The 24363-nt window shown below is 36.5% G+C and overlaps 2 protein-coding genes, 1 long non-coding RNA gene and 1 pseudogene across 6 annotated transcripts in view; 2 read left to right on the top strand and 2 right to left on the bottom strand.

The window, feature by feature from the left end:
• Positions 1–21032, top strand: part of LOC126714924 (G-type lectin S-receptor-like serine/threonine-protein kinase SD2-5) — an 82656-nt gene extending 61624 nt beyond the window's left edge. Inside the window, exon 4 of one of the 2 annotated variants that reach the window (XR_007651706.1) lies at positions 20943–21032. Coding sequence is in view for 1 of the 2 variants with exons in the window: in XM_050415338.1 (XP_050271295.1) it covers positions 2314–2552 (239 nt within the window). In the remaining variant the exon portion in view is untranslated. Of the gene's footprint in view, positions 1–2313; positions 2739–20942 lie in introns of those variants that run through there. The other variant, XM_050415338.1, reaches the window with a different exon arrangement.
• The window catches only part of LOC126714926 (G-type lectin S-receptor-like serine/threonine-protein kinase SD2-5), a 100996-nt gene that overhangs the window by 13425 nt on the left and 63208 nt on the right, over positions 1–24363 (top strand). The window contains exons 2-3 of one of the 3 annotated variants that reach the window (XM_050415342.1): positions 18191–20308; positions 20807–21032. In XM_050415342.1, coding sequence (XP_050271299.1) covers positions 18277–20286 — 2010 coding nt within the window. In that variant the 5' untranslated portion in view covers positions 18191–18276 and the 3' untranslated portion in view covers positions 20287–20308; positions 20807–21032. Of the gene's footprint in view, positions 1–17504; positions 20309–20806; positions 21033–24363 lie in introns of those variants that run through there. The other 2 variants (XR_007651707.1, XM_050415341.1) reach the window with 2 other exon arrangements.
• On the bottom strand, positions 4874–5607 carry LOC126714945 (uncharacterized). The gene is made up of 2 exons (XR_007651712.1): positions 5516–5607; positions 4874–5144 (listed from the first exon to the last, which is right to left on the bottom strand). It is a non-coding gene; the product is annotated as an uncharacterized LOC126714945 (long non-coding RNA).
• Positions 21083–23372, bottom strand: LOC126703011 (WAT1-related protein At5g40240-like; annotated as a pseudogene).

Raw genomic sequence — 24363 nt, 5'->3', positions numbered from 1 at the left:
ATAATAAAATCTCTCTTTCGACTAGACCTTTCTTGATTCTAATACTACTCTGTTTTACTTTACAGACAATGTGTATAAGCTGGGTTGTTCTTCTTTGCCTTGTTCTTTTTCTAACACATTCTTGTCCAGCCCTAGTCACAGCCTTGCCAGCTCCCAGATATCTGACTCCAAACGCTTCTACTTCATGGACTAACAGTCTTTCCGCCCCTGATTCTGTGAAATTCGACGATGGATCATTTGCGAGAATCATACTTGTAAGTGGATCCTCCGATGAACTTTACGGTGCTTGTGGTTGTGGCTTCTACTGTGAACAAACGTCGTGCAACACTCATCTCTTTGCCATTTTCTCTCTTTCTTACCAATCTGACCAAATTTCGAAATCTGATAGTCCAAAAGTATTGTGGTCTGCTAACCCAAGCATTAATGCAACGACTTTGCAGCTTACTTCAAAAAAAGGTTTGGTGTTAAAAGATGCTAATGGAATTACAGTGTGGTCAACAAACATTGGCAGCAAATCTGTGACTGGCCTAAACTTAACCGACATGTGCAACCTCCAGCTCTTGGATGACAAGAGTGCAACAATTTGGCAGTCTTATGATCACCCAGTTAACACGCTGTTTGTTGGGCAAAAATTGGTGGCAGGGCAGCAACTCACTAGTCTAGGAGGATTGTTTTCGCTCCATGTCACCAGGCAAGGGTTTTTTGCTTATATCAATTCTATTCCCCCCCAACGCTATTATACTTTAGCAGTAAATAATATCCGCTATGTTCAATTCCTGAAGGATAGATTATATATATTCAGTGATGTAAGTTCAAGTTTGGTTATTCCATCAACAAACTTCTCAACTCGGTATATGAGACTAGGGGCTGACAATGGACACTTGAAAGTGTTTGATATACATTGGGGGGAGGTATATGATGTTTTCAAAACTAATATTACATCCTGTGGTTTTCCTAGAGTTTGTGGCCATTATGGTATTTGTACGGACGGCCAGTGTACTTGTCCTAGACCTATAAATGCAACAAGATATTTTCAACCAATCGAAGAAAGCCAACCTGACCGTGGCTGCTCCCTGATTACTCCCTTGTCTTGTGATGCTTCCAAAAATCATATTCTTTTGGAGCTCCACAACATCACATACTTTCCCTTTACTCAAGACCCCCCAAGTATAAATCCCAACCTCCAACATGTAAATTTAGATAGTTGTAAACAGGCTTGCTTAAAAAATTGTTCATGCAAAGCTGCTTTTTATAATTCGAGTAAAGGTTTAGGGAATTGCTATATACTCTCCCAAATTTTTTCACTGATGTCCATTGATCAAGATAATACTCACCTTAAAGTATACATTAAGGTCCAAAATGTCCAAAATGTATCAAGTTCAGATCTTCCTAGACAACAAAAAAACCATAAAAAGGACAAGCAAATAATAGTGGGATCTAGCCTTGGATCTTTCCTTGTTATTTTTCTTTTAATTGGAATCTTTGCTTTACTCTTTTGGAAGAAGAAAAATGCAAATGAAACTGAGGAGTATTATTTAGATCATGTACCAGGGTTGCCCACAAGATATTCTTATGATGATTTGCAAGCAATAACAGAAAATTTCAATAAGGAGCTCGGTGGGGGAGGATTTGGCACAGTTTTCGAAGGAACTCTACCAGACGGCACAAAAGTTGCAGTAAAGCGTCTTGATGGTTTCAGTCAAATCAAGAAATCATTTTTGGCAGAGGTTGAGACAATTGGCAGCATCCATCATATCAATTTGGTGAGACTAATTGGATTTTGTGCTGAGAAAAATCATAGACTTCTTGTTTATGAGTACATGTCTAATGGGTCTCTAGATAGATGGGTATTTCACAAAAATCCTAAGATGTTGCTTGATTGGCAGCATAGAAAGAAGATCATCGTTGAAATTGCAAGGGGACTAACTTATTTGCATGAGGGTTGTAGGCAGAAGATAGTTCACTTGGATATAAAACCACATAACATCCTCTTAGACGAGAATTTTAATGCAAAAGTCTCTGATTTTGGGTTGTCTAAACTAGTTAACCATGACCAAAGCCAAGTTGTGACAACCTTGAGAGGGACTCCTGGTTATATGGCTCCAGAATGGTTGAGTTCAGTGATTACAGAAAAAGTAGATGTATATAGTTTTGGAGTAGTGCTCTTGGAGATTTTGTGTGGAAGGAGAAATTTGGATCGCTCTCAGCCAGAGGAAGAAATGCATCTACTTGATCTTTTCAGGAAAAATATTGAGGAGGATCGATTGTTCAATTTGGTTGATAAGTACAGTGAAGATATGCAATACCATGGAGCTGAAGTTGTGAATATGATGAGGGTTGCAATATGGTGTTTGCAAAATGATTTCACAAGGAGACCTTCCATGTCCATGGTGGTTAAGGTCTTAGAGGGTGCTGTGAATGTTGAATCTGATCTAGATTATTTCTTCTCAAATCCATCTTTACTGAACATGAGAGGTGGAGTTGAAAACCAAGAAGTACATATTGTTGCTGCTACTCCATTATTGCCTTCAGTTCTATCAGGACCACGGTGACTTTTCATTGTACTATCTTTATTGCTTGATTAATGAGGTAATTTTCATAATTTTAATAAATTCTATCATCCAATAACTAATATTAGTAGTTCGAATTTGATGGGGGGTTTGAATCTTGGTCATTCTTGTGGGCATTTATTGGTACTACCATGGCTCCTCTCTTAGTAATATACATTTTTTTATTAATATTGTTGTTCTCTATATATGTGCATTTTCGTGAGAAAGAAAGAATTATATACTTCCAAGATAAAGAGCACCACCAAGGAATATGACAACCTTAGCAGTTGCAGTGGCTATTGACAATGGCATGAGAGAGAACTATATTCCTCTCAAATGGGTAATGGTTAATGCACTCACTATACCCAGTTTATTTTTTGAACTGAAATGTGGGTATGACGTGCAAATTATTATTGCCTTTCCCCATAGAAGTGCATAAAACACAATTGATATTATTATTGCTCCAACAACACTGCAACATTAGGAAGAAAAAAAAAGACAAAGTGAACTATTAAGAACCAAATAAAATCCAGTCATGGAAAATAGCATCTGCTTCATTGAATGTATTTTAATTTTCAACTCCCAAAGGTGGGAAAATTAATGTCCGTGTGTGAGGGAGAGAATACTATACCTCCCAATATAGAGAGCATCACCAAGAAATATAACACCTATAGCAGCTGCTATGGCAATTGACAGTGGCCTGAAGATTGATATGCAGAGGTCCCTTCAAGTGTAGAAAATGTTGCTGAAGGCTGAAGCAAATCCCTGATCAAAAATTACCAAAAGCCTTCTTTGTCATGGTAGTCCATTAGTTTCATACCAAGGATACAATGGCCATTAATGCTATATCAGCCCTTAGTCTCCAACCACTTAAGTTCATGTCTAGCATTAAAGATACTGGTTCAGATACAACTGTAGCACACAAGTTGCATACGAACACCACAATTAGATGTGATGGCTATATTCTCATAACTTGAGTCTGTAAATTACTATGAAAAAGTAGAAGGTACTCAACAGCAAGTAGAAGGCCACCTATGAGCCAATTCAACAGTGATGAGCTTAGAGAAAAATGAACTGAAAGGGATGGTGATTGAGACGTGGTCTATATATATGATTGCAGGGCCTTCATAGAGAACCACTGACATTGCACCAATATTGATACTACAGTGCCCATGATTTTAGCCTGAGTACTTATTACTTAAGCTTCTTATTAAAGAAAGTTTTTTCATCTAATAATCACTCACCGTATTAACAAACCGTAAATTTTTTTGTAAAATAATTTATATTTCTATCATTATTCTTGCAATATTAAAATAAGAGGAAAAAAAACAAAAGAAATATATTCCTTTTTTTTTCTATAAAAAAAGAAAAAGAAAAAAGAAATGCATTACTTTAAAAACTATCACTCTCTCTCATCCTTCCAATGGCACCCTCGCAATTTAATGAAAATCCCAAACCTTCTTTCCACCCTAAATCAAAAATAAAAAATCGGCCTTAGGCCAGCCTGTCAGCAACCCAAACATATCTCAAAACAAACCCTTCGTTAACCACAGTCAACTAACCCAAGTTAAAAAAAAATCCGGATATAAAATCCAAAGCCTCTCATCTTTGATCTTCCTTTTTCTTTTGATAATCTCTGTGAGTTAAGCTCTTTATTTTTGTATCTGTGAAAATGAGAGAGTGCATTTCGATCAATGAAAATCTAAAGTTAAGTTATTATATAGTATGCTACAAATAGAATTGGATCAAAATGTAATTATAATACAAGAATGCATTATTATAATTGGAATGTGAAACAAAGTTGTAAAATGAAGGCAAGAAGTGGTTAGAGATAGATTACCCTTTGGTAATATGCCAGCCCCCAGACAATTAGAGATAGATTACCCTTTGTGCACTCTACTGCAACCATTGCTGAAAATGGCAGAACACCCTTGTAACAACAGTTCTCTGCCATCTCTCTCTCTCTCTCTCAATGATTGCTATTACGCCTATGTAGGATCACTAGTTGGCTTAGAGCATTCTCATCAAGAGTGCTATAAAATATAGCATTTAACATCTTAAAAAGTTACTTTATTCATTTTAACAACCTACTTTACAAAACCACTTCATTTAAATATTCTTTTTTTTATTCTTTCTTTATGTTTTCAAATAACTACCATAACTAACTACCACAAATACCCTGCAACATTACTGCGTAGTATTGGAGAGAATTGTTCTTAGCTTTTTTTTTTTTTTTGGAATTTATTCTCTTAGCATTCAATAATTGATAAGAATCCATAAAACACTAGCATCATTTATCAAAGAAACAATAATAGGATGATCACTTATTAAATGGAACATATCCATTTTCATTTATATTGTTGAAATTTTGCATCAAGTTTGAGATGTCAGCAACCATAATTTTTTCCTGCCAACTTGGTGTGCAACTAAAATTACAGACTTGAGCTACTCCTTTACTATTACACATAAACAAAATTCTGCAGCAACCAAGCCATTTAGCTTTGACAGCATATTCCACCACAGCTTCTTGAGTTGCTGCATTAGCTGTTGATGCTCCACTGCTGGCAGCAGCTATTTAGTACAGAAATCCAGCAGCTACCCAGTGCAGAAAAACCAGTGCAGAGGAAAAAACAGCAGTTAAATTAAAACCAGTGCAGAAAAACCAATGCAGAGGAAAAAACAGCAGTTAAATTAAAACCAACAGAAACAATATCTAATATAGATGGGAGGAGGTAGTATCACATTATCTTAAAGTCCAGCAAAAATCACATCAATTGAACTATTAATCATGTGTATAAGCATATATGCCACTGAATTCAAACATGATGTATGAAATTTCATACTAGTGAGCAAAGTTTGATTTCATGTGTGTAGAGAAAAATGCAAATCTGTCTAAAATCTATTCAACATATAAAACTCTAAAGATGATACTAGAATTTTAAGGAGGAATTTCAGCAAACACAAACCTGTGCTTCACGTTCAATGCTGTTATCCTGAGGAGTGAAGCAAGATTGCTGGTATCGCTCTAGTGTTTTTGGTTATACTGCAAAAAAAGAATTGAATTAGATAAAATTATAGGAACAGAATTAGAAACCAAAAAAAAAAAAAAAAAAGTAAGGTGTACCTGACAAGAGAGAATTAGAGATGAGCCAAGGACTTATTCGCCAAAGCTCAAAATGGCGCCGTGTGCTGGTCAGCGGTGGTTTTGGAGTGCGAAATTTGGGTAAAGCTTTTCGCTCTAAGATCAGATCGGGAAGAACTGAGCAGCAATACAAGATCCACAAAATCCCTAACCCAAAACAAAACCTAAATGGAAGCCTGACCCATGGAGCTTCAGTCTGACCCAAATGGAAGCCTAATCCCCTCCCATGAATCTTCGGTTTTGAGATGAGAATATGACTTTCAAGACTGGGCTTTTGGGTTTGGTCAGGGAGAGAAGAGTGGGTTCGGTATGGGTTCACTCAGAGGAAGAAGAGCAGAGGCTGTGTTTGTGATGATGGTTCGATCAGAAGGAGTAGTGAAGCGGAGATGAATTGGCGGTGTGGGTTGAGGGAAGGGAAGAGCGGCTTGGGTTGAGGGAGAACGAAGAAAAAAAAAAAAAAAAGAGAGGAGGCAGATGCGTAAGCGTGGGAGAAAGAGAGAAACAGGAAAAAAAAAATGAGGGAAATCCAGAGGAGATAGACGCGAAAAGAATGAGGGAAAACCAGAGGAGGTGGGCGCGAAGAGGAGATGGGTGCGAAAAATGGAAGCGGGGTTTTATTAAACAAATACTTTTTTTTTTACAATCTTGCTACAGTGGGCTGCTAGAGATAGCAGTCCACTGTAGCCGAAGTGCAAAATAAATAACATTTAACAGCATTGATGGAGTATGTTTTTTAGTGGTTATAGCATTTGGCATGCTAAATTTTAGCATTTATAACATTTACTCATCATAATGAGAATGCTCTTATAGTCTTTGGAGGCAAAAGGATCTCTTTATGAATAAATAAATATATATAACACAAGTCAACAACCACACCTTAGTCCTAAGATTTGGTTGGGATGGACTAAGATTCTTGACAGGTTAGTCAATTTTTACCGAGTGTTATTTTTTTTTCTTGATATGTATATTTCCTTTATCGCTTTTGCTTGTGGTAAAAGGTCGCAAGGTCGCATGTGACACATTTTGACCGGTTGGTTAGAGTCAGTTTATTTGATTAATAAAATTTACTTAAAATTTGGGTTTCTATTTTTGTAAAATAGAGTAATTTTAGGATCACAAATTATTCTACAATTTTTTGGTCACAATTCTGATTTAATAGATTGTGAGTGGTTAATTATCACTTATGAATGGACCTACCATTTTTTCTTCATCAAATCTACTTTACCACATTATAGTTGTGGTAAGAAATTGTGAAAATTTTTGTGGTACTATATTTTTTCTATAAAGTATTACTTTTTCCTCACGGAACTTTGGACAGTGGGGGGTTACACACCATTGAAAATGCATATCTAAAGATGAAATTGTAAAAGCAATGAGATAATTTTGTGGATTTTGGGGTTTGCTAAGGGTGAAGCAAGAACTTCTAGTGAGGAGGGCTGATGTATAAAAAAAAGAATCCATTTATTATTATCAAACTATCAAGAAATGAAAAGAGACAAAATAACGATTTTTAATACATTGGAATGCAATTATTTATATAAAAAAAAGAAACTTGAAATTCTTCTAAATCTCAAAATTTATCTTGTGAACTTTACTAAATGTTGTAGTAAATTATTATTGCTAAGTAAAACATGAAAATAAAAAATCTAAAGTTAAAATAATAAAAAAATCATGTGAGAACAAATCACAAGTAGACAAACAAAAAGATGCTAAACTAAAATACTAATTTGTTACTAAGATTAATTATTATTTGTATAATATCGTAACAATGCTCTTTTATCTCTCTTTGAATATATATATATATATATATATATATATATAAAAACAAAACCAACCCATCTAAACAAAACCCAAAGCATAATCCCCAAAATAACCCAACGGAGAAAAAGATGAAACTTACTCTTCACAGGACCCAACCCATTTGGGCTTTTTTTGGTTTTATGGGGCAAGATCTTCCGGTGGGGGGCCTAGTCTATTAGCGCCCCAAGCCCAAAAATGGGTCCGTCTGTACTTCTAGTTTATATAGCGAGTAGCCAGTTCATATAGTTTTTTGGGTTGTACACTTGTACTGTTTGGAAAAGATAGGGTCCAGCCACATTCATCTTTGGTTTTCCCGTGTATAACGTTTTTTTTTTTTTTTATTATAATTATTTATTTATTTAATATAAATCTTTCAATTCGAGTCGGGTGTAGTTATTTCTGATCATGGGTCATGCATTTTTTTTTTTTTTTTAAGAGAGTTTTAACTTATGACGTCCGCTCCTAATGATAACTCTTTATCATCAGATCAAGACACCAATCAGTTTTTGGTGTAGGCGGAGATTGAACCCCAGATCTTTTATACAACTATCAGAAACTTTACCAGTTGAACTAGCTGGAACCCACGGTCATGCATATTTCTTAAACCATGATACTGCAATACATGGACTGCTACAAGTTTAAACATTACCTATACAGACTAGTGGAAATAAGTTCAATTGGCAGCCAGTTCTGTTGGTAACCTTCAACTCGGGGGTTCTATCCCCCGTAATTACCCAGCCAAAAAAAAAAAAAATCCAAAATTAGGAAAATGTCATTTTTAAAGTTATAGTTTCCAAAAAATAATGTCATTTTCTTCGATGCAAGAGTGGGGTCTTTTGGGAGTGTTATACGATTCCAAGCTACAAACGTTGTCACTTGTCAGCAACCATGACTTTCTCCTTGGCTTCCCACCCCACCCCCCCCCCCCCCCCCCCCAAAAACCACGTTAGAGCATTGTTATTGGTGTGTTAAAAATTTATATTACTATTTTTAACATCACTAACCACAAAATTGGGTTCCATTAGTAGAGTCAAAGCAAAAAATTATGACTTCTTACCCCCCCCCCCCCCACACAACACACGTTAGAGCATTGTTATTGGTGTGCTAAAAAGTTATATTGTTATTTTTAACATCACTAACCACAAAATTGGGTTCCATTGGTAGAGTCAAAGCAAAAAATTATAACTTCTTAGTTACCGTGCACAACCATGACTTTCTCCTTGCCCCCCCCCCCCCCCCCCCCCCCAAACACAACATGTTAGAGCATTGTTATTGGTGTGTTAAAAAATATATATTACTATTTTTAACATCACTAACCACAAAATTCGGTTCCATTGATAGAGTCAAAGCAAAAAATTATGACTTTTTAGTTACCAATGCATAACCCCCCCCCCCCCCCCCCCCCCCCCAACATTAGAGCATTTTTATTAGTGTGCTAAAAAATTATATTGCTATTTTTAACATCACTAACCACAAAATTGGGTTTCATTGGTAGAGTCAAAGCAAAAAATATTAACTTCTTAGTTATGCACATTAGAGCATTGTTATTGGTGTGCTAAAAAATTATATTGCTTTTTTTAACATCACTAACCACAAAATTGGGTTCTATTGATAAAATCAAAGCAAAAAATTATGACTTCTTAGTTATCGTACACAACCATTTTTAACGTTACAATATAGTTCAAAGGTTAAAAAAATAAAAATAAAAAGTTTATTATTTCTCTCTCTTACTTTTCAGTTTTCCCTCGCTCTTTCTTCTCCAACTTTTTCCTTTTTCTTTCTTTCTCTGTTCTGTCTGTTTGACTGTCTCCTCCTCTCTTCACCTCTTTTCTTTTATTCTTCTTCTTTATTGCTTCACCTCTCTTTCTCCCATTCTTTTTTTTTTCTTCTTCTTCTTCACCGTTCAGTGCACAGCCATCTTTGACTGTGCACGGTAGCTTAAAGATTAAAAAAAATTAAAAATTAAAAGTTTATTATTTCTCTCTCTTACTTTTCCCTCTCTCTTTCTTCTCCCACTTTTTTCTTTCTTTCTCTGTTTTGTTTGTTTGACTGTCTCCTCCTATCTTCACCTCTTTTCTTTTATTCTTTTTTCTTTCTTCTTTATTGCTTCACCTCTCTTTCTCCCTTTCTTTTTTCTTCTTCACTGTCTTTCTTCTCTGTGGTTGTGGTTTTTGTCAGTTTGGCTGGGGGTTTGGCGGGGTGATTGATTTTGGGTGTGGGTTTTTTTGGATATGGTGGTCGATCGGATTTTGGCCGTAGGTTTGTGTCATTGATTGGATTGTGTGGTGGTTTTTGGCAATGGGTTGTACATGGTGGCAGTTGATGGTTAGTTGGGCGTGTCGTAAAATGATAAGTTAAAATAGATAAAGTGATTTTTTGTAATGTCGAAAAAGTTAAAAATTTGTCTCGACTTATGTGGATGCTCTTACTATATAAAAATCCAAAAGCAATTGCAATAGCTAATGCACTTGGATGACAAGAGTGCAAAAGTTAATGCAAAATAACTAAGAACATTTGCATCAATAAATGCAAAATAAAAAAAAAAATTCCTCATTTTTATACATCCAAGTCTCAAAATCACTCACATTAGTCAAGCTAAAGATTTGTAAATTTGTAAAATTTCTATGTAACCGTGTAAATTTTCACTAACACTATTTATTTTGCATTTAGTTTTTATTTTTTTATTTTTTTATTTACATATCTTGAGAATGAAAGAAGAGAGTAGATTGTGGTTGTTATATTTTATAAAAGAAAAACAATTAAAATAATTTTAAAAAAAGTTAATGAAATTTTTGTATAAAATAGATAATCTGATATAAGGTGTTTTATAAAATAAGTATATAAAATAGAAAAAGAAGGTTCTTATATTAAAATAAACAAAAAAAATTGCACGATTTAATGTAAATGCTTTAGTTTCAAAAAAAAAAAAAAAAAGAATAAAGATGAAAGAGTAGATCGAAACTATCTCTAAAAAAATATAAATAAATTAAAGTAAAAGACTAGTGTGGGGTCCAATAGTTTATGGGTCCGGCCCACGCGCTTATGGGAAGCCCACCGGTCCTAAACTGAAGGAGGCCAGGGCCCAAGCTCGAAACTAGGAAACATAAAAAGTGGCCCGAAGACACAGCCGAGGACGGTTTCGTCCTCGGCAGGTCCAAAACCTCATGGATAGAAATGGAACACGAGTAAGCTAGAAAGATCAGAAAATATCCTGGGGAAGTTGTCTTTAATACCCTTCCCTGAAATGACACTGCCCTTAACAGAGTTGGGATCTTAGGCTTTATGGATCATCTCCAGCAATCTTGGGATTAGACTGATGGGACAGATATCTGTCCTGGAAAGATCGACCCTACACGTGGATGAAGGACAACGAACGTAGGCTAGTATAAAAGAGAATGTTATGTGACCAAAGGGGGGGATCTCTCCCATCTAGCTTCTTGAGAAAGACTTGATGAAAGAGAATGCCTGGATAATATACGCCGGACACCACATAAAAACCCACCGACGGGTAACTGGGGACAGCACCATCGCTCCTCGGACATGATCCGAGGAGCCAAATCCTCCTGGATACAAGATTGAAGGGCCTGAATATCCAGCCCAAAGCTCTTTCTCATATTGGTTCACCTATAAGCCGGCCCGAAATGTCGCCCTGTGATCCAACGCTGGCCTTTCAAACCCACTCTCTACAAATATTATTGTGAGGGACTTTCCGTGTGCGAGCCCAACATCGTTGTTGGGCCGTTAAAGATTTTGTGCCCTTACAATTGGCGCCGTCTGTGGGAAGGCTTGCGCGTTGGCGTAGGAGGCGTTTGAGTCAACTCTCTAACCAGCTGAGGTTTGTGGGATTTCCTCCATCTCCGGCGACATGCAGTCGTTGCTCCGACCCGAATTTTTGCTAAGGGCTACGCCTGCAGTGTCAACAGCGCGGGCAGCTCTAGGGGCTTCCGACTTCAGGCCAAATCCCCCCGCCATGGTCTAGGGGCTGATCTTCGACAGTTTTGGACAGAACCAAGGCCTTGCATGGTCCTCGGACTCAAGCCTATGGGGAAACCAAGTACAGAGAAGAAGTCTTACAAGTTTTGGACAGAACCGAGGCATTGCATGGTCCTCGGACTCAAGCCTATGGGGAAACCAAATACAAAAAATTTTGGACAGAACCAAGGCATTACATGGTCCTCGGACTCAAGCCTATGGGGAAACCAAATACAAAAAATTTTTGGACAGAACCAAGGCATTGCATGGTCCTCGGACTCAAGCCTATAGGGAAACCAAATACAAAAAATTTTGGACAGAACCAAGGCATTGCATGGTCCTCGGACTCAAGCCTATGGGGAAACCAAATACAAAAAATTTTGGACAGAACCAAGGCATTGCATGGTCCTCGGACTCAAGCCTATGGGGAAACCAAGTACACAAAAGCGCCATCGAAGTTCCCTACTTCCCAGTCGATTGCTCGGATGGATTATTTAGAAATCATCAGCCTTGGACGATATTCACGCGCTTATCACAGAATATCCAACTAATATCCCGGTTAGTTTCTTAAGTTTGATTTATTATGAATATCCAACTGATATCCCGGTTAGTTTCTTAAGTTTGATTTATTATGAATTATCGATATAATGCCTGGTAGTGTTGGTAAATTGGAATTAGTTAAATTATGCTTCAAGCCATTTTGCTCTAAATATTCTTGAAGAAACGCACACATAGGGCATACCCATTCAAGAAACAGTGTTGTCAAAGAAACAATGTTCAAGACAAGTAAAGAAATTTCCATTCTTACTAAAACAAAGAAATAGTACAGCGTACAATGAAAAAGCAGGAATCAGTTTGTGTCGAAACTCACTACATAACCAAGAAGAAAGGAAAATACAAGAGAACAAAATGAAGCTGAGGAGGTAGATCAGAGGAGAGGTTGGCTACAGCTCCAAGACCTTGTTCTTCCTCAATGCTTTCACATTCCCACAACTCAAACAGCAAAAGAGACCCAACTTGAACCTGACACCGTTGAAGGAAAGGTGCAGGGAGTTGGAGGTGGTGGGCCTTTCTCTAAATATACGCCTGCCGCGAAGCAGAGGCGCTGATGGCGGAAAATCTTTCTTCTGCCACACCAAAATTCTGGCCTGGACAGAACCTGCTTCGAATTTTGACTAAAAAAGGGGAAGATCCCCTTCCCCCTCGGTCGAAATGAAGTATTCTCCTGAACTTAAACTTCCTGTGCCCATACCGTACTATTCTGAGTCTCATGAAGGCAGGGTGCATCTGCGGTGGAGAAAGTTCTTTCTTCCTAATCCTTGCCTTAAACATGTTATGCTAAGGGAGGAGAACTCCGGATATGGGAAGCGTGATGTGAGAGAAAACTAAAAGGATGGATGTATATATAAAGCAACCCTCTCTCCCTCCTATTTATTTGAAAAGACAAGATAGTGGCAGTCAACTCACGTGGCGTCCCAAGGAGCACTACAGACAAAGTGGTCTTGACTCAACTTCCAACGTCAACTGCAGCCAAGAGACACAAGGAGCCTCGTAAAGGCGCGCCTCGATCCTTGGGGCGTCAGAGAAGTACTGCATGGCCAGAGGTTGCAGAAATATCTCTTAATCCGCGGATTCATTGAATTCGCGGCCCAGGCCCGCTTTGCGTGAAGGCCCAGGGACACCCTGTTTGGCACCTCGGGAAATGCTCAATGAAAGGGAAAATCTGAACTCAAAGTCTTGGACGGAACCTAAGGCTTACATGGTCCTCGGGTTCAAGCTAAAAGGGAAAACCAAGTACTGATGCAGACATTGGTCTTGGACAGAACCTAAGGCTTGCATGATCTTCAGACTCAAGCTAAAAGGGAAAACCAAGTACTGATGCAGACATTGGTCTTGGACAGAACCTAAGGCTTGCATGATCCTCGGACTCAAGCTAAAAGGGAAAACCAAGTACTGATGCAGACATTGGTCTCGGACAGAACCTAAGGCTTGCATGGTCCTCGGACTCAAGCTAAAAGGGAAAACCAAGTACCGATAAAGACACAAGTCTCGGACTCAAGCCTAAGGGAAAAATCAAGTACATAAGATAAAACGCATAAGTCCTGAACAAAACCTATGTTTTGCAAAGTCCTCGGACTCAGGCTTCTTGGGAAATCAACTGCCCGAATGAAGAAATTTCTCGGCTTAAATACTGGAAAAGGTTAAGGCTCGCGCATCATGGAGATGGCAGAACAACCTAATGATCGTCAACCTAAGGAGGCCATTCATCCGGTGGGTAACATGTCCTCGGATAACTACTTCTTACACCTTATCGAGCATTTAATACCCATCACGGCTAATTTTAAGATAAGTCTCATTCCTCACTGGTCGGATTGTTATGTTGAATAATAATTTTGTTAAAGTTATCGTGGCATCTTTTTATCAACGATTACTTTGGCCTTAGTTATTATTGATTCAAATGCTATACTATTATGCCGAGCAGCGCTTTCACATTTGTTAGAATATATAAACAAGACATACGAAATAGAGTAACAATAACTTTTATTAATATGAAAAATTGTTACAACGTACAAGGAAGGGCTTAAACAAGCCTATACAAAAAATGAACTGCTAAAACAGTAACAACATCCGTAATACAAATAAGTAAACCATCAGGTGTCTTCTGAACTCGCCTTCAAAGTCTCTCTGAAATCTATGCCTCAGTACTGCTCATATCAGGAGAAGAACCTTATACAAAAATAATGAAGGAGAAGGAAGAAGAATTGGAACACATGGAAGCACTTCCGCAAACTCTTGTCGCTGAAGAATGCAAGGGGAAAAGAAGATGGAGGACATGAGTGGGAAGGAGGAGAAGAAGAGGGAAGCAATGAAAAGAAAGTAAAAGGAGCAAAAGAGGGAAAAGGGGAGCCATATTAGGTATGCTCATGAGAGAGCAGATGGAGATGACAAGGGAGGTTTTCGACTCAGTCACACCAGGAATGGGGTGTGACGAGTCCTTGCTTCGGATTTTGGCTAAAAGAATGGGGAGGAAAATCTTAAGCCTCCGCCATCCTTGGGGAAGTTGTCTTTAATACCCTTCCCTGACATGACACTGCCCCTAACAGAGCCGGGATCTTAGGCTTTATGGATCATCTCCAGCAATCTTGGGATTAGACTGATGGGACAGATATCTGTCCTGGAAAGATCGACCCTACACGTGGACGAAGGACAACGAACGTAGGCTAGTATAAAAGAGAATGTTATGTGACCAAAGGGGGGGATCTCTCCCATCTAGCTTCTTGAGAAAGACTTGATGAAAGAGAATGCCTGGATAATATACGCCGGACACCACATAAAAACCCACCGACGGGTAACTGGGGACAGCACCATCGCTCCTTGGACATGATCCGAGGAGCCAAATCCTCCTAGATACAAGATTGAAGGGCCTGAATATCCAGCCCAAAGCTCTTTCTCATATTGGTTCACCTATAGTCCGGCCCGAAATGTCGCCCTGTGATCCAACGCTGGCCTTTCAAGCCCACTCTCTACAAATATTATTGTGAGGGACTTTCCGTGTGCGAGCCCAACATCGTTGTTGGGCCGTTAAAGATTTTGTGCCCTTACAACTAGTAATACTAATAAATTAAAGGAGTCTCTAACTTAATAGTTAATATAATACAAGCCTCATCACATGTGCTTTGCACTTGTGATGAGGTTTTTCTTTTTTTTTTTGGGTCTAGTGTCATAATTTCCCTTTTTAATTAAAAATATATATATACTATCTATAAGAAGATTCTCTTTTTTGAACTGGACTTTTATATGCTTCAAAAATACCCTTATTAATGAAGGGTTACTTTTCTTAGAAATATGGTCATAAATATCAAATAACAAATTTTATTTTGAATTCAAAAAGAGAACTCCTAAAATTTAGAATTTTTTTCTTCACATTTATCTTTTTATTTCTTAAAATTTAGTCTTTTTTATTCTTTTTTCATCCAAATAAAAGTAAAAGTAAAACACTCCCAATTTAAAAAATAAAAAATTAAGAAAACTCCTAAAATTTAGCATTCTTTCCCTTCACTTTCACCTTATTTTTCCTATCCAAACTTTTTTCTATATCACTACGCCACTTTCAAACATTCGTTCAAAAAATAAATTACAGTTTCTATTTATCTCTAAAATTTATTATTTTTATTTGTTTGAAAAAAAAATATATATTTTCAAATCATAATAGATGTAAATTATTAACTTTTTTTAAAAAAAAATAGAAGAACCTCTGAGCACGCGCAACACACGTGCTTAAAGGCTAGTTTTGGATAAGTTTGTTTTGAAGACATGGATTAGTAGGAGAGTGTCTTATTTTGTAAGCATTTTAAGTGGAGTTAGAGATATATTTTTGCCAAGTTGTCCTTAAGTTTTTTCCTTATAAACCGTAAAGTTTAGGGGTATTTCAGAACCACATAAAAGTCCAGTCCAAAAATTAGTAGGAGAGTTTCTTATTTTGTAGGCATTTTAAGTGGTGTCAGAGATATATTTTTACCAGGCTGTCCTCAAGTTTTTTCCATAAGATTTATAATTATTTTTGAATCACATAAAAATTTAATTCAAATAGGAGAATCCTCTTATAAATAATATAGATAAATATAGGGATATCACTTAACTCAAAAGATTTAAACCTATGATTTTGAACCCAACTATGTTATATTTAGTTATTTACAATTACTTGTTTTTATTCTTATTCAATGTGAAATTTTACTCATATTTGTATTTCCAACCATTACATTAATCATAAAAAAAAAAAAAAAAAAAAACCATTACATTAATAATAATATGAAAATTAACTCATGACACCTGTTCTTTCATAATATTTGAAAATTTTCCCATATAACCACACCTTTTAAGTTCAAACTTCAAAACAAATTCATCTACCAAACCGATTAAAATTTCTCACAGCATTTTAATACAAAGCAATGGGTCCAAATTTTAAACTTAAAAATACTATTAAAAAAAAAACTAATTATGACTTATTTTTTACGCAACACCAAAACTCTAATTCTTCCATTCGTCCGAAGATCTTTTTTCCATCAATCTCTTGATTCTTTTATAGTTTCAAAATATTAGTTTTTACTTTTTACTGCAAACTCAAATTTTATAATTAATTAATTACAACAAATGAGAAATAATGTTGAATTCTAAATAATTTTTTTTAAACAATTAATCAAGGTAATGAGGCGGTATACAACTTTCTTGGTATATTGTTATATATATTTTTAATACTTTTGCATTCATTTATTTTCTCAATTGATTTTGAGTAATTGATGAACTATATGTTTAAACTTTAATTACTTGGATTAAAATCTTTAATTGATTATTATTAGATATAAATTGATTATTTTTGTTTCTTTATTTTAATTAATATCAACTAATATTTTCCCGATCAATTTTGCTTTCAATCATGTTTTTTAATCTTATTTTTCTTAACCAAAATTCGGGCCCTGCCACTGAGTAAGGGCCTTTTCATTGAAGAGTCTTATTTCTCCCCTATCTGACAAGTCGTCTATGAGATGTGCGGCTCTGCTAAAAGTAAAAGCAGATAAACGGGGAAAGTAAAAGGAAAAAGAAAGAATGCAAAAAAAAAAAAAAAAAGGGAAAAAAGAAAAAAGTTGAAGGGACACAATAGACAATACAAACATTAACAAAAGCAACTTCCAGATTGATTGAATCTCATATCGTTGTGCCAATGCCTTGGTCACATGTGGATGCAACTAGATTGTAGATTTTCTAGTATATTCTGTTCCACCATTTAAAGTTGTTTTGTATCTAAACCGCCTGGATGCTTCTGTTGTCAACTCTGATGATTAATAGTAGTATTTTCATTTTCTATAAATAAATAAATAAAACAACTTCAAGAATGCTCTCAGTAGTGTGGTTGTAGCTTGTGACCTCTACAGCATATCACTTTTTGAGGACTCAAGCAAACTATCTAAGTAAGAGAACGAAAATAATGATTCATTATAAATTATTTTTATAAAAGGGTAGCGTTATATTAATATCAGGCGTACTGCTTGAGTTAATTAGGATCCTTACTGTAAAGCACCTGCTGCTTGTGGACTTGTAGGTCAACCAGGGAAGGATCCATGAAATTACATAAACTATTCTCGTCCACTCGCTAAAGTCGTTGCAGTCAACCAGTCATCCATAAGTTTATCAGTTACAGGTTTCAGGCGGAGCTGAACTGAAGGAATTCTTTAGATATAGTAAAGAATAATAAATCTCTCTTTCCTTTTCCTGTTGCCCACTGGGCCTCTCTTGATTCTAGATTGTGTTTTACAGACAATGGGTATGAGCAGCTGGGCTTCCTGTGCTGTTCTTCTTTACCTTGTTCTTTTTCTAACACCTTCTTGTCCAATCCTATTCCTAGTCACAGCACTGCCTGGCAATTATCTTACTGCAGACGCTCCTACTTCATGGACCAACAGTCTTTCTGCTCCTGATTCTGTGAAATTCGATGATGGATCATTTGCGAGAATCATACTTGTAAGTAATTTCTCCGATGATTATTACCGTGCTTGTGGTTGTGGCTTCATCTGTAATCAAACGTGCAACAGTCATCTCTTTGCCATTTTCTCTCTTTCTTACGACGACAATGTCAATATTTCAAAATCTGAAGGTCCAAAAGTAGTATGGTCTGCTAAGCCAGATAATCCTGTTAGCATTAATGCGACTTTGCAGCTTACTTCAGAAAAAGGTTTGGTGTTAAAAGATGCTAATGAAAGTACAGTGTGGTCCACAAACATCTTCAGCAAATCTGTGGCTGCCCTAAACTTCACCGACATGTGCAACCTCCAGCTCTTGGATGACAAGAATGCAACAGTTTGGCAGTCTTTTGATCACCCAACTGACACGCTGCTTGTTGGGCAAAAATTGGTGCCAGGACAGCAACTTACTAGTCAAGGAGGATTGTTTTCGCTCCATGTCACCAGGCAAGGTTTATTTGCTTATATCAACTCTAATACTCCCCAACGCTATCTTAATTATACAGGTAATAATATCAGTTATGTTCAATTTCTGGAGGACAGATTATTTATCTCCAGCTATGAAAGCATTAGTTATATTATTACTATTCCTTCTTCAGAATTCTTCTCAAATCGGTATATGAGACTTGGGGCTGACAATGGACACTTGACAGTGTTTGATACATATTGGAGCGAGGTACATGAGGTTTTCAAATTTCGTATCACATCCTGTGGTTTCCCTAGAGTTTGCGGCAATTATGGTATTTGTACGGACGGCCAGTGTAGTTGTCCTGGACCTATAAATGCAACAAGAAATTTTCAGCCCATCGAAGAAACGCGACCTGACCAAGGCTGCTCCCTAATTACTCCCTTGTCTTGTGCAGCTTCCAAAACTCACATTCTTTTAGAGCTTCATAAGATCACATACTTTCCCTTTACTCAAGACCCCCCAAGCATAGATCCAGATCACCAACATATAAGTTTAGATAGTTGTAAACAGGCTTGCTTAAAACTTTGTTCTTGCAAAGCTGCTTTTTATAATTCGAGCAAACGTGCAGGGAATTGCTATTTACTACCCCAAATTTTTTCATTAATGGCCATTGATCAAGATAATACTGACATTAAAGTTTACATTAAGATCCAAAATGTCTCAAGTTCAGATCCACCTGGACAACAAACAAGCCATAAAAAGAAGAAACAAGTAATAATGGGATCTAGCCTCGGATCTTTGCTTGTTATTTTTCTTTTAATTGGAATCTTGGCTTTACTATTTTGGAAGAAGGAAAATGCAGATGAAGCAGAGGAGTATTATTTGGATCATGTACCAGGAATGCCCACAAGGTATTCTTATGATGATTTGCAAGCGATAACAGAAAATTTCAATAAGGAACTCGGTAGGGGAGGATTTGGCACAGTTTTTGAAGGGACTCTACCTGATGGCACAAAAGTTGCAGTGAAGCATCTTGATGGTTTCAGTCAAATCAAGAAATCGTTTTTGGCAGAAGTTGAAACAATTGGCAGCATCCATCATATTAATTTGGTAAGACTAATTGGATTTTGTGCTGAGAAATATCATAGGCTTCTTGTTTATGAGTACATGTCTAATGGGTCTTTAGATAGATGGATATTTCACAAAAATCCTGAGATTTTGCTTGATTGGAAACTTAGAAAGAAGATCATCATTGAAATTGCAAGGGGACTATCTTATTTGCATGAAGAATGCAGGCAAAAGATAGTTCACTTGGATATAAAACCACATAACATCCTCTTAGATGAGAATTTTAATGCAAAAGTCTCTGATTTTGGGTTGTCTAAACTAGTTGACCATGACCAAAGCCAAGTTGTGACAAACATGAGAGGGACTCCTGGCTATATGGCTCCAGAATGGTTGAGTTCAATGATTACAGAAAAGGTAGATGTCTATAGCTTTGGAGTAGTACTCTTGGAGATTTTGTGTGGAAGGAGAATTTTAGATCGCTCTCAGCCAGAGGAAGAAATGCATCTTCTTGATCTTTTCAAGAAAAATATTGTGGAGGATCGGTTGCTGGATTTGGTTGATAAATACAGTGAAGATATGCAATTACATGGAGGTGAAGTTGTGAATACGATGAGAGTTGCAGCATGGTGTTTGCAAAACGATTTCACAAGGAGGCCTTCCATGTCTATGGTGGTTAAGGTCTTAGAGGGTGCTGTAAATGTTGAATCTGACCTAGATTATTTCTTCTCCAATCAATCTTTACCAAACATGAGAGCTGGAGTTGAAAACCAGGAAGTGCACATTGTTGCTGCTTCTTCATTATTTCCTTCAATTCTATCAGGACCTCGATAACTTTTCACTGTACCATAATGAGGTAATTTGCATAGTTTTGATAAATTCTTTCATCCAATAACTAAAATTAGTAGTTCGAATTTGATGGGGGGTTTGAATCTTGGTCATTCCAGTGGCCATTTATTGGTACTAGCATGGCTCCTCTGTTAGTAATATACATTTCTTTATTTAATATTGTTGTTGTCCTATAGTGTTTATTCTATAGGTGACACTAAAATTTCAGTTTGAGCTGTAGACTATTTGTCGGATTGTTGTGTTTCTTCCAAAGGACCCGTGCATAATGTATAAGTTTGTACATAAGCTGCTGCCTTGCTGAGATGATATATATATATATATATATATATATATCAACAAAAAGCTTTGTTGCAGAGCTGTGGGGGCTTAGGGATGGGCTTATGCTTTGCTGTAATATGAACATACCTTGCCTCATTGTTGAGCTAGATGCAAAAGCAGTTGTGGATGTGTTTAAAAACCCAGATTATGAAAACCATGTAATATCTCCTATCTTGGATGATTGCAGGCAGCTGGCAGCAACATTTCAGCAAATCCAGTTTAATCACTGCTACTGGCAAGCTAACAGGTGTGCTGATATGCTCGCTAGGATGGGTGCCGAACAAGAGTTACATTTTCTTATGTTTAATAGTCCGCCTGTGGAGGTTCTTTCTGCTTTTGAGGATGACTGTACTGGAGTGTATTTTAACAGGCTGTGTCCTGAACTTGATGTAGTGTTTTAGTTTTTTGATGCATCGTTTTTTAACCCAAAAAAAAATATATATATATATATATATTCCTCTATCTAGTTCAAACTGTCCTGGTTTAAATCACATGAGAATGGTTTGGATCCCGTACCTTCAAATATATAGTTCTCCAACAAAGGGGTCTTATCATCAGATGAGGATCCCAAAGATCCCAAGCTACCATAGCAATAGGCTTCTCTCAATTCTTCTTTAGCTTTTGCCCATGTGACAGATTAAAATCAAATTGAAAATATCATTGCTCCAATAACGCTGCAACATTAGGAAGAAAAGGACACTGAATTGTGAAAAATATATGCAAGGCAATTAACACATGTAGTAGCTGATTTTTTCTTCTTGATATAGTACTCTGATAATTGTTCTACTCTGGAGGAAAAGGGAATCTGTGTCTCTATATTTGTGCATTTTTGCGAGAAAGAGAGAGAATTATATACTCCTAAGATAAAGAGCATCACCAAGGAATACGACACCCTTAGCGACTGCAGTGGCTATTAATAATGGCTTGAGAGAGAAATATATACATCTCAGAAGGGTAATTGTTAATGCACACATTGTACAATTTATTTTTTGAACGGAAATGTGTGTATGACGTGCAAAATATTATTGTCTTTCCCCATAGAACTGCATAAAACACAATTGATATTATTATAGCTCCAACAACAATGCAACGTTAGGAAGAAAAAAAAATGACAAGTAAACTATTAAGAACCAAATATAATCCAGTCATGGAAAATAGCATCTGCTTCTTTGAATTTATTTAAATATTCAACTCCCAAAGGTGGGAAAATTAATGTCCGTGTGTGAGGGAGAGAATACTATACCTCCCAAGATAGAGAGCATCACCAATGAATATGACACCTATAGCAGCTGTTGTGGCAATTGACAGTGGCCTGAAGATTGACATGCAGAGGTCCCTTCAAGTGCAGGATTCAAGTGTAGACAATGTTGCTGAAGGTTGAAGCAAATCCCTGATCAGAGAGAATTCCTCTGGTCTGAAGTTACCAATAGCCTTCTTTGTCACGGTAGTCCATTAGTTTCATACCGAGGATACAATGGCCATTAATGCTATATCAGCCCTTAGTCTCCAACCACTTAAGTTCATGTCTAGCATTAAAGATACTGGTTCAGATATAACTGTCGCAAACAAGTTGCATACGAACACCACAATTAGCTCTGATGGCAATATTCTCATAACTTGAATCTGTAAAATGCTATGAACAGGTAGAAGGTACTCAACAGCAAGTAGAAGGCCACCTATGGCCCAAATCAATAGTGATGAGCTTAGAGAAAAATGAACTGAAAGGGATGGTGATTGAGATGTGATCTATATGATTGCAGGGCCTTCATAGAGAACCACTGCCATTGCACCAATATTGATACTACAGTGCCCATGATTTTAGCCTGAGTACTTTAGCTTCTTAAAGAAAGATTTTCCATCCTTTTTGAAGCACCCTTATAATATTAAAAGGAGAAGGGATGTAAAACAGCCCAGATAAACAAACAAATAATATTCTACTCCTAATGACTTTCATAAGTAGAAGGTGTTGTCCATAAGAATCATTGAAATAACCAATGATTTAACAATTCTTGTCCACCAACTACATGGCTAGAAATAAGAGACATAAATAATGGTGCACTTGCAGTAAATACAAGCAATCAAATATAATAAGTAAAAGTAAGAAAAAAATTATGTAAAGACATAAACAGAAACAAAAGTAAAAGTCTAATGAACAATAAGAAAGAATGAAAGAAACCTGATAATTAGAGCAAGTATGAAAGCGAAAGCCAGTGTGAGGTTGCTGATGGCTGAAGCAAGAGCGGTGAACTATATTTTATGCCTTTATAGCCACACACCTGAGTTACAGACCTGCCTTCCCACACATAACCAATCAATATTAGAAAAATACTCTCTATCTCTTACCTCAAAAAAGAAAAGAAAAATACACATCTTTTGTTTTAACCCATTTTCATTTCCTACAAATGAAAGCTAAAAAAAGAATAGCTTCTTGTGTATAATTTTCTTTCCCAAGTACTCTCAGGAGGATAATTCTACAGAGGACAGACAACTTGAATGTTGGAAGATCTGTAGTTCTAAATATATAATATAAAAAATCAGTAAGAAATTTTTTTTAAGAGCAAGTATTTTTCATTGGTTTATCAAAAACTTTGTGTACAGTATAGAGAATCAAATTAAGAGACAAACCGGTGAAAGATCATGAAGGCCAAGGGAAGAAGAACAAGAGTGGATAAGGCATAGTAACTCGACCCTTTCAAACTTGCTTCTTTGAACAAGATGTTTAAGACAACCTTTGTCCACTCTACTAAAACCATGGCTGAAAATGGCAGAACATCCTTATAACAACTGTTCTATGCCATCTCTCTCTCTCTCTCTCTCTCTGTGATTTCTATTATATCTATGCAGCATTATTGGTTTTGCTTCTTGGTCTATAGAGGAAAAAGGATCTATCAACGAATAGAGAAATATATATATATATATAGAACAGAATTATATATGATCAAAATTGATTAGTCTATTGAAAATTCCTAACCCATCCCAGAATCTTGGGACTATATAGCATATATATTAAAACCATTCATTCATATTAATATCTCTCAGTAATGCCATCATTGCTTTTGCTTGTGGAAAAGGTCAGATGGTTACACATATTGACTGGTTGGCTGGAATCATCAAGTTTAGTTTGTTTTGTTTTCCCCTGGTGGTAAATCAATAAAACTGAAACCACTAAGAATTTTGATATTTCTGCTTTTGCAAAATATTGCTTTTTTCTCATTAAACTTTGGACAGTGAGATCATTTAGAGATTATCCACCCTTGGAAATGGAGATCTGCAAATGAAAATGTAAAAGCAATGTGTTTATATATGACAGTAGAGACTGATAAGAATTTTGTAGGTTTTTTTTTTAATGAATTTTGTAGATTTTGGGGTTTGCTATATAGAGTTCGGGTGTATATAGTGAGTAGCTTGTTCATATGATTTCCCAGGTTGTAGCTGTTGGAAAAGATAGTGTCCAGCCTCATGTACTTTTGTTGTAGATGTATTCACCTTTGATTTTTCAGTGTATTCTGAATTTCTTTTTTGAAATAAAAACCCTTCAATTCGAGCCATGTGTAATTATTTTTGAGCGAGGCCAACAAACTCAATTTCAATCATGCTTAATTCTCAAACCATGATACTGTAGTACATGGACTGCTACCTAAACATTACTTAGTGCTGGATTGGTGGAAATAGTCAACAGAACTGGTGGTTCATGATGGTTCATTTGTATTCAGTTACAACTTACAAGCCTTTTCAACTTTCACC

The sequence above is a fragment of the Quercus robur genome, chromosome 2 (assembly GCF_932294415.1).
Source record: "Quercus robur chromosome 2, dhQueRobu3.1, whole genome shotgun sequence".
In the NCBI taxonomy this organism is placed as follows: domain Eukaryota; kingdom Viridiplantae; phylum Streptophyta; class Magnoliopsida; order Fagales; family Fagaceae; genus Quercus; species Quercus robur.
The sequence above is the reverse complement of the archived record's forward strand: the minus strand, read 5'-3'. Positions and strand labels throughout refer to the sequence as shown.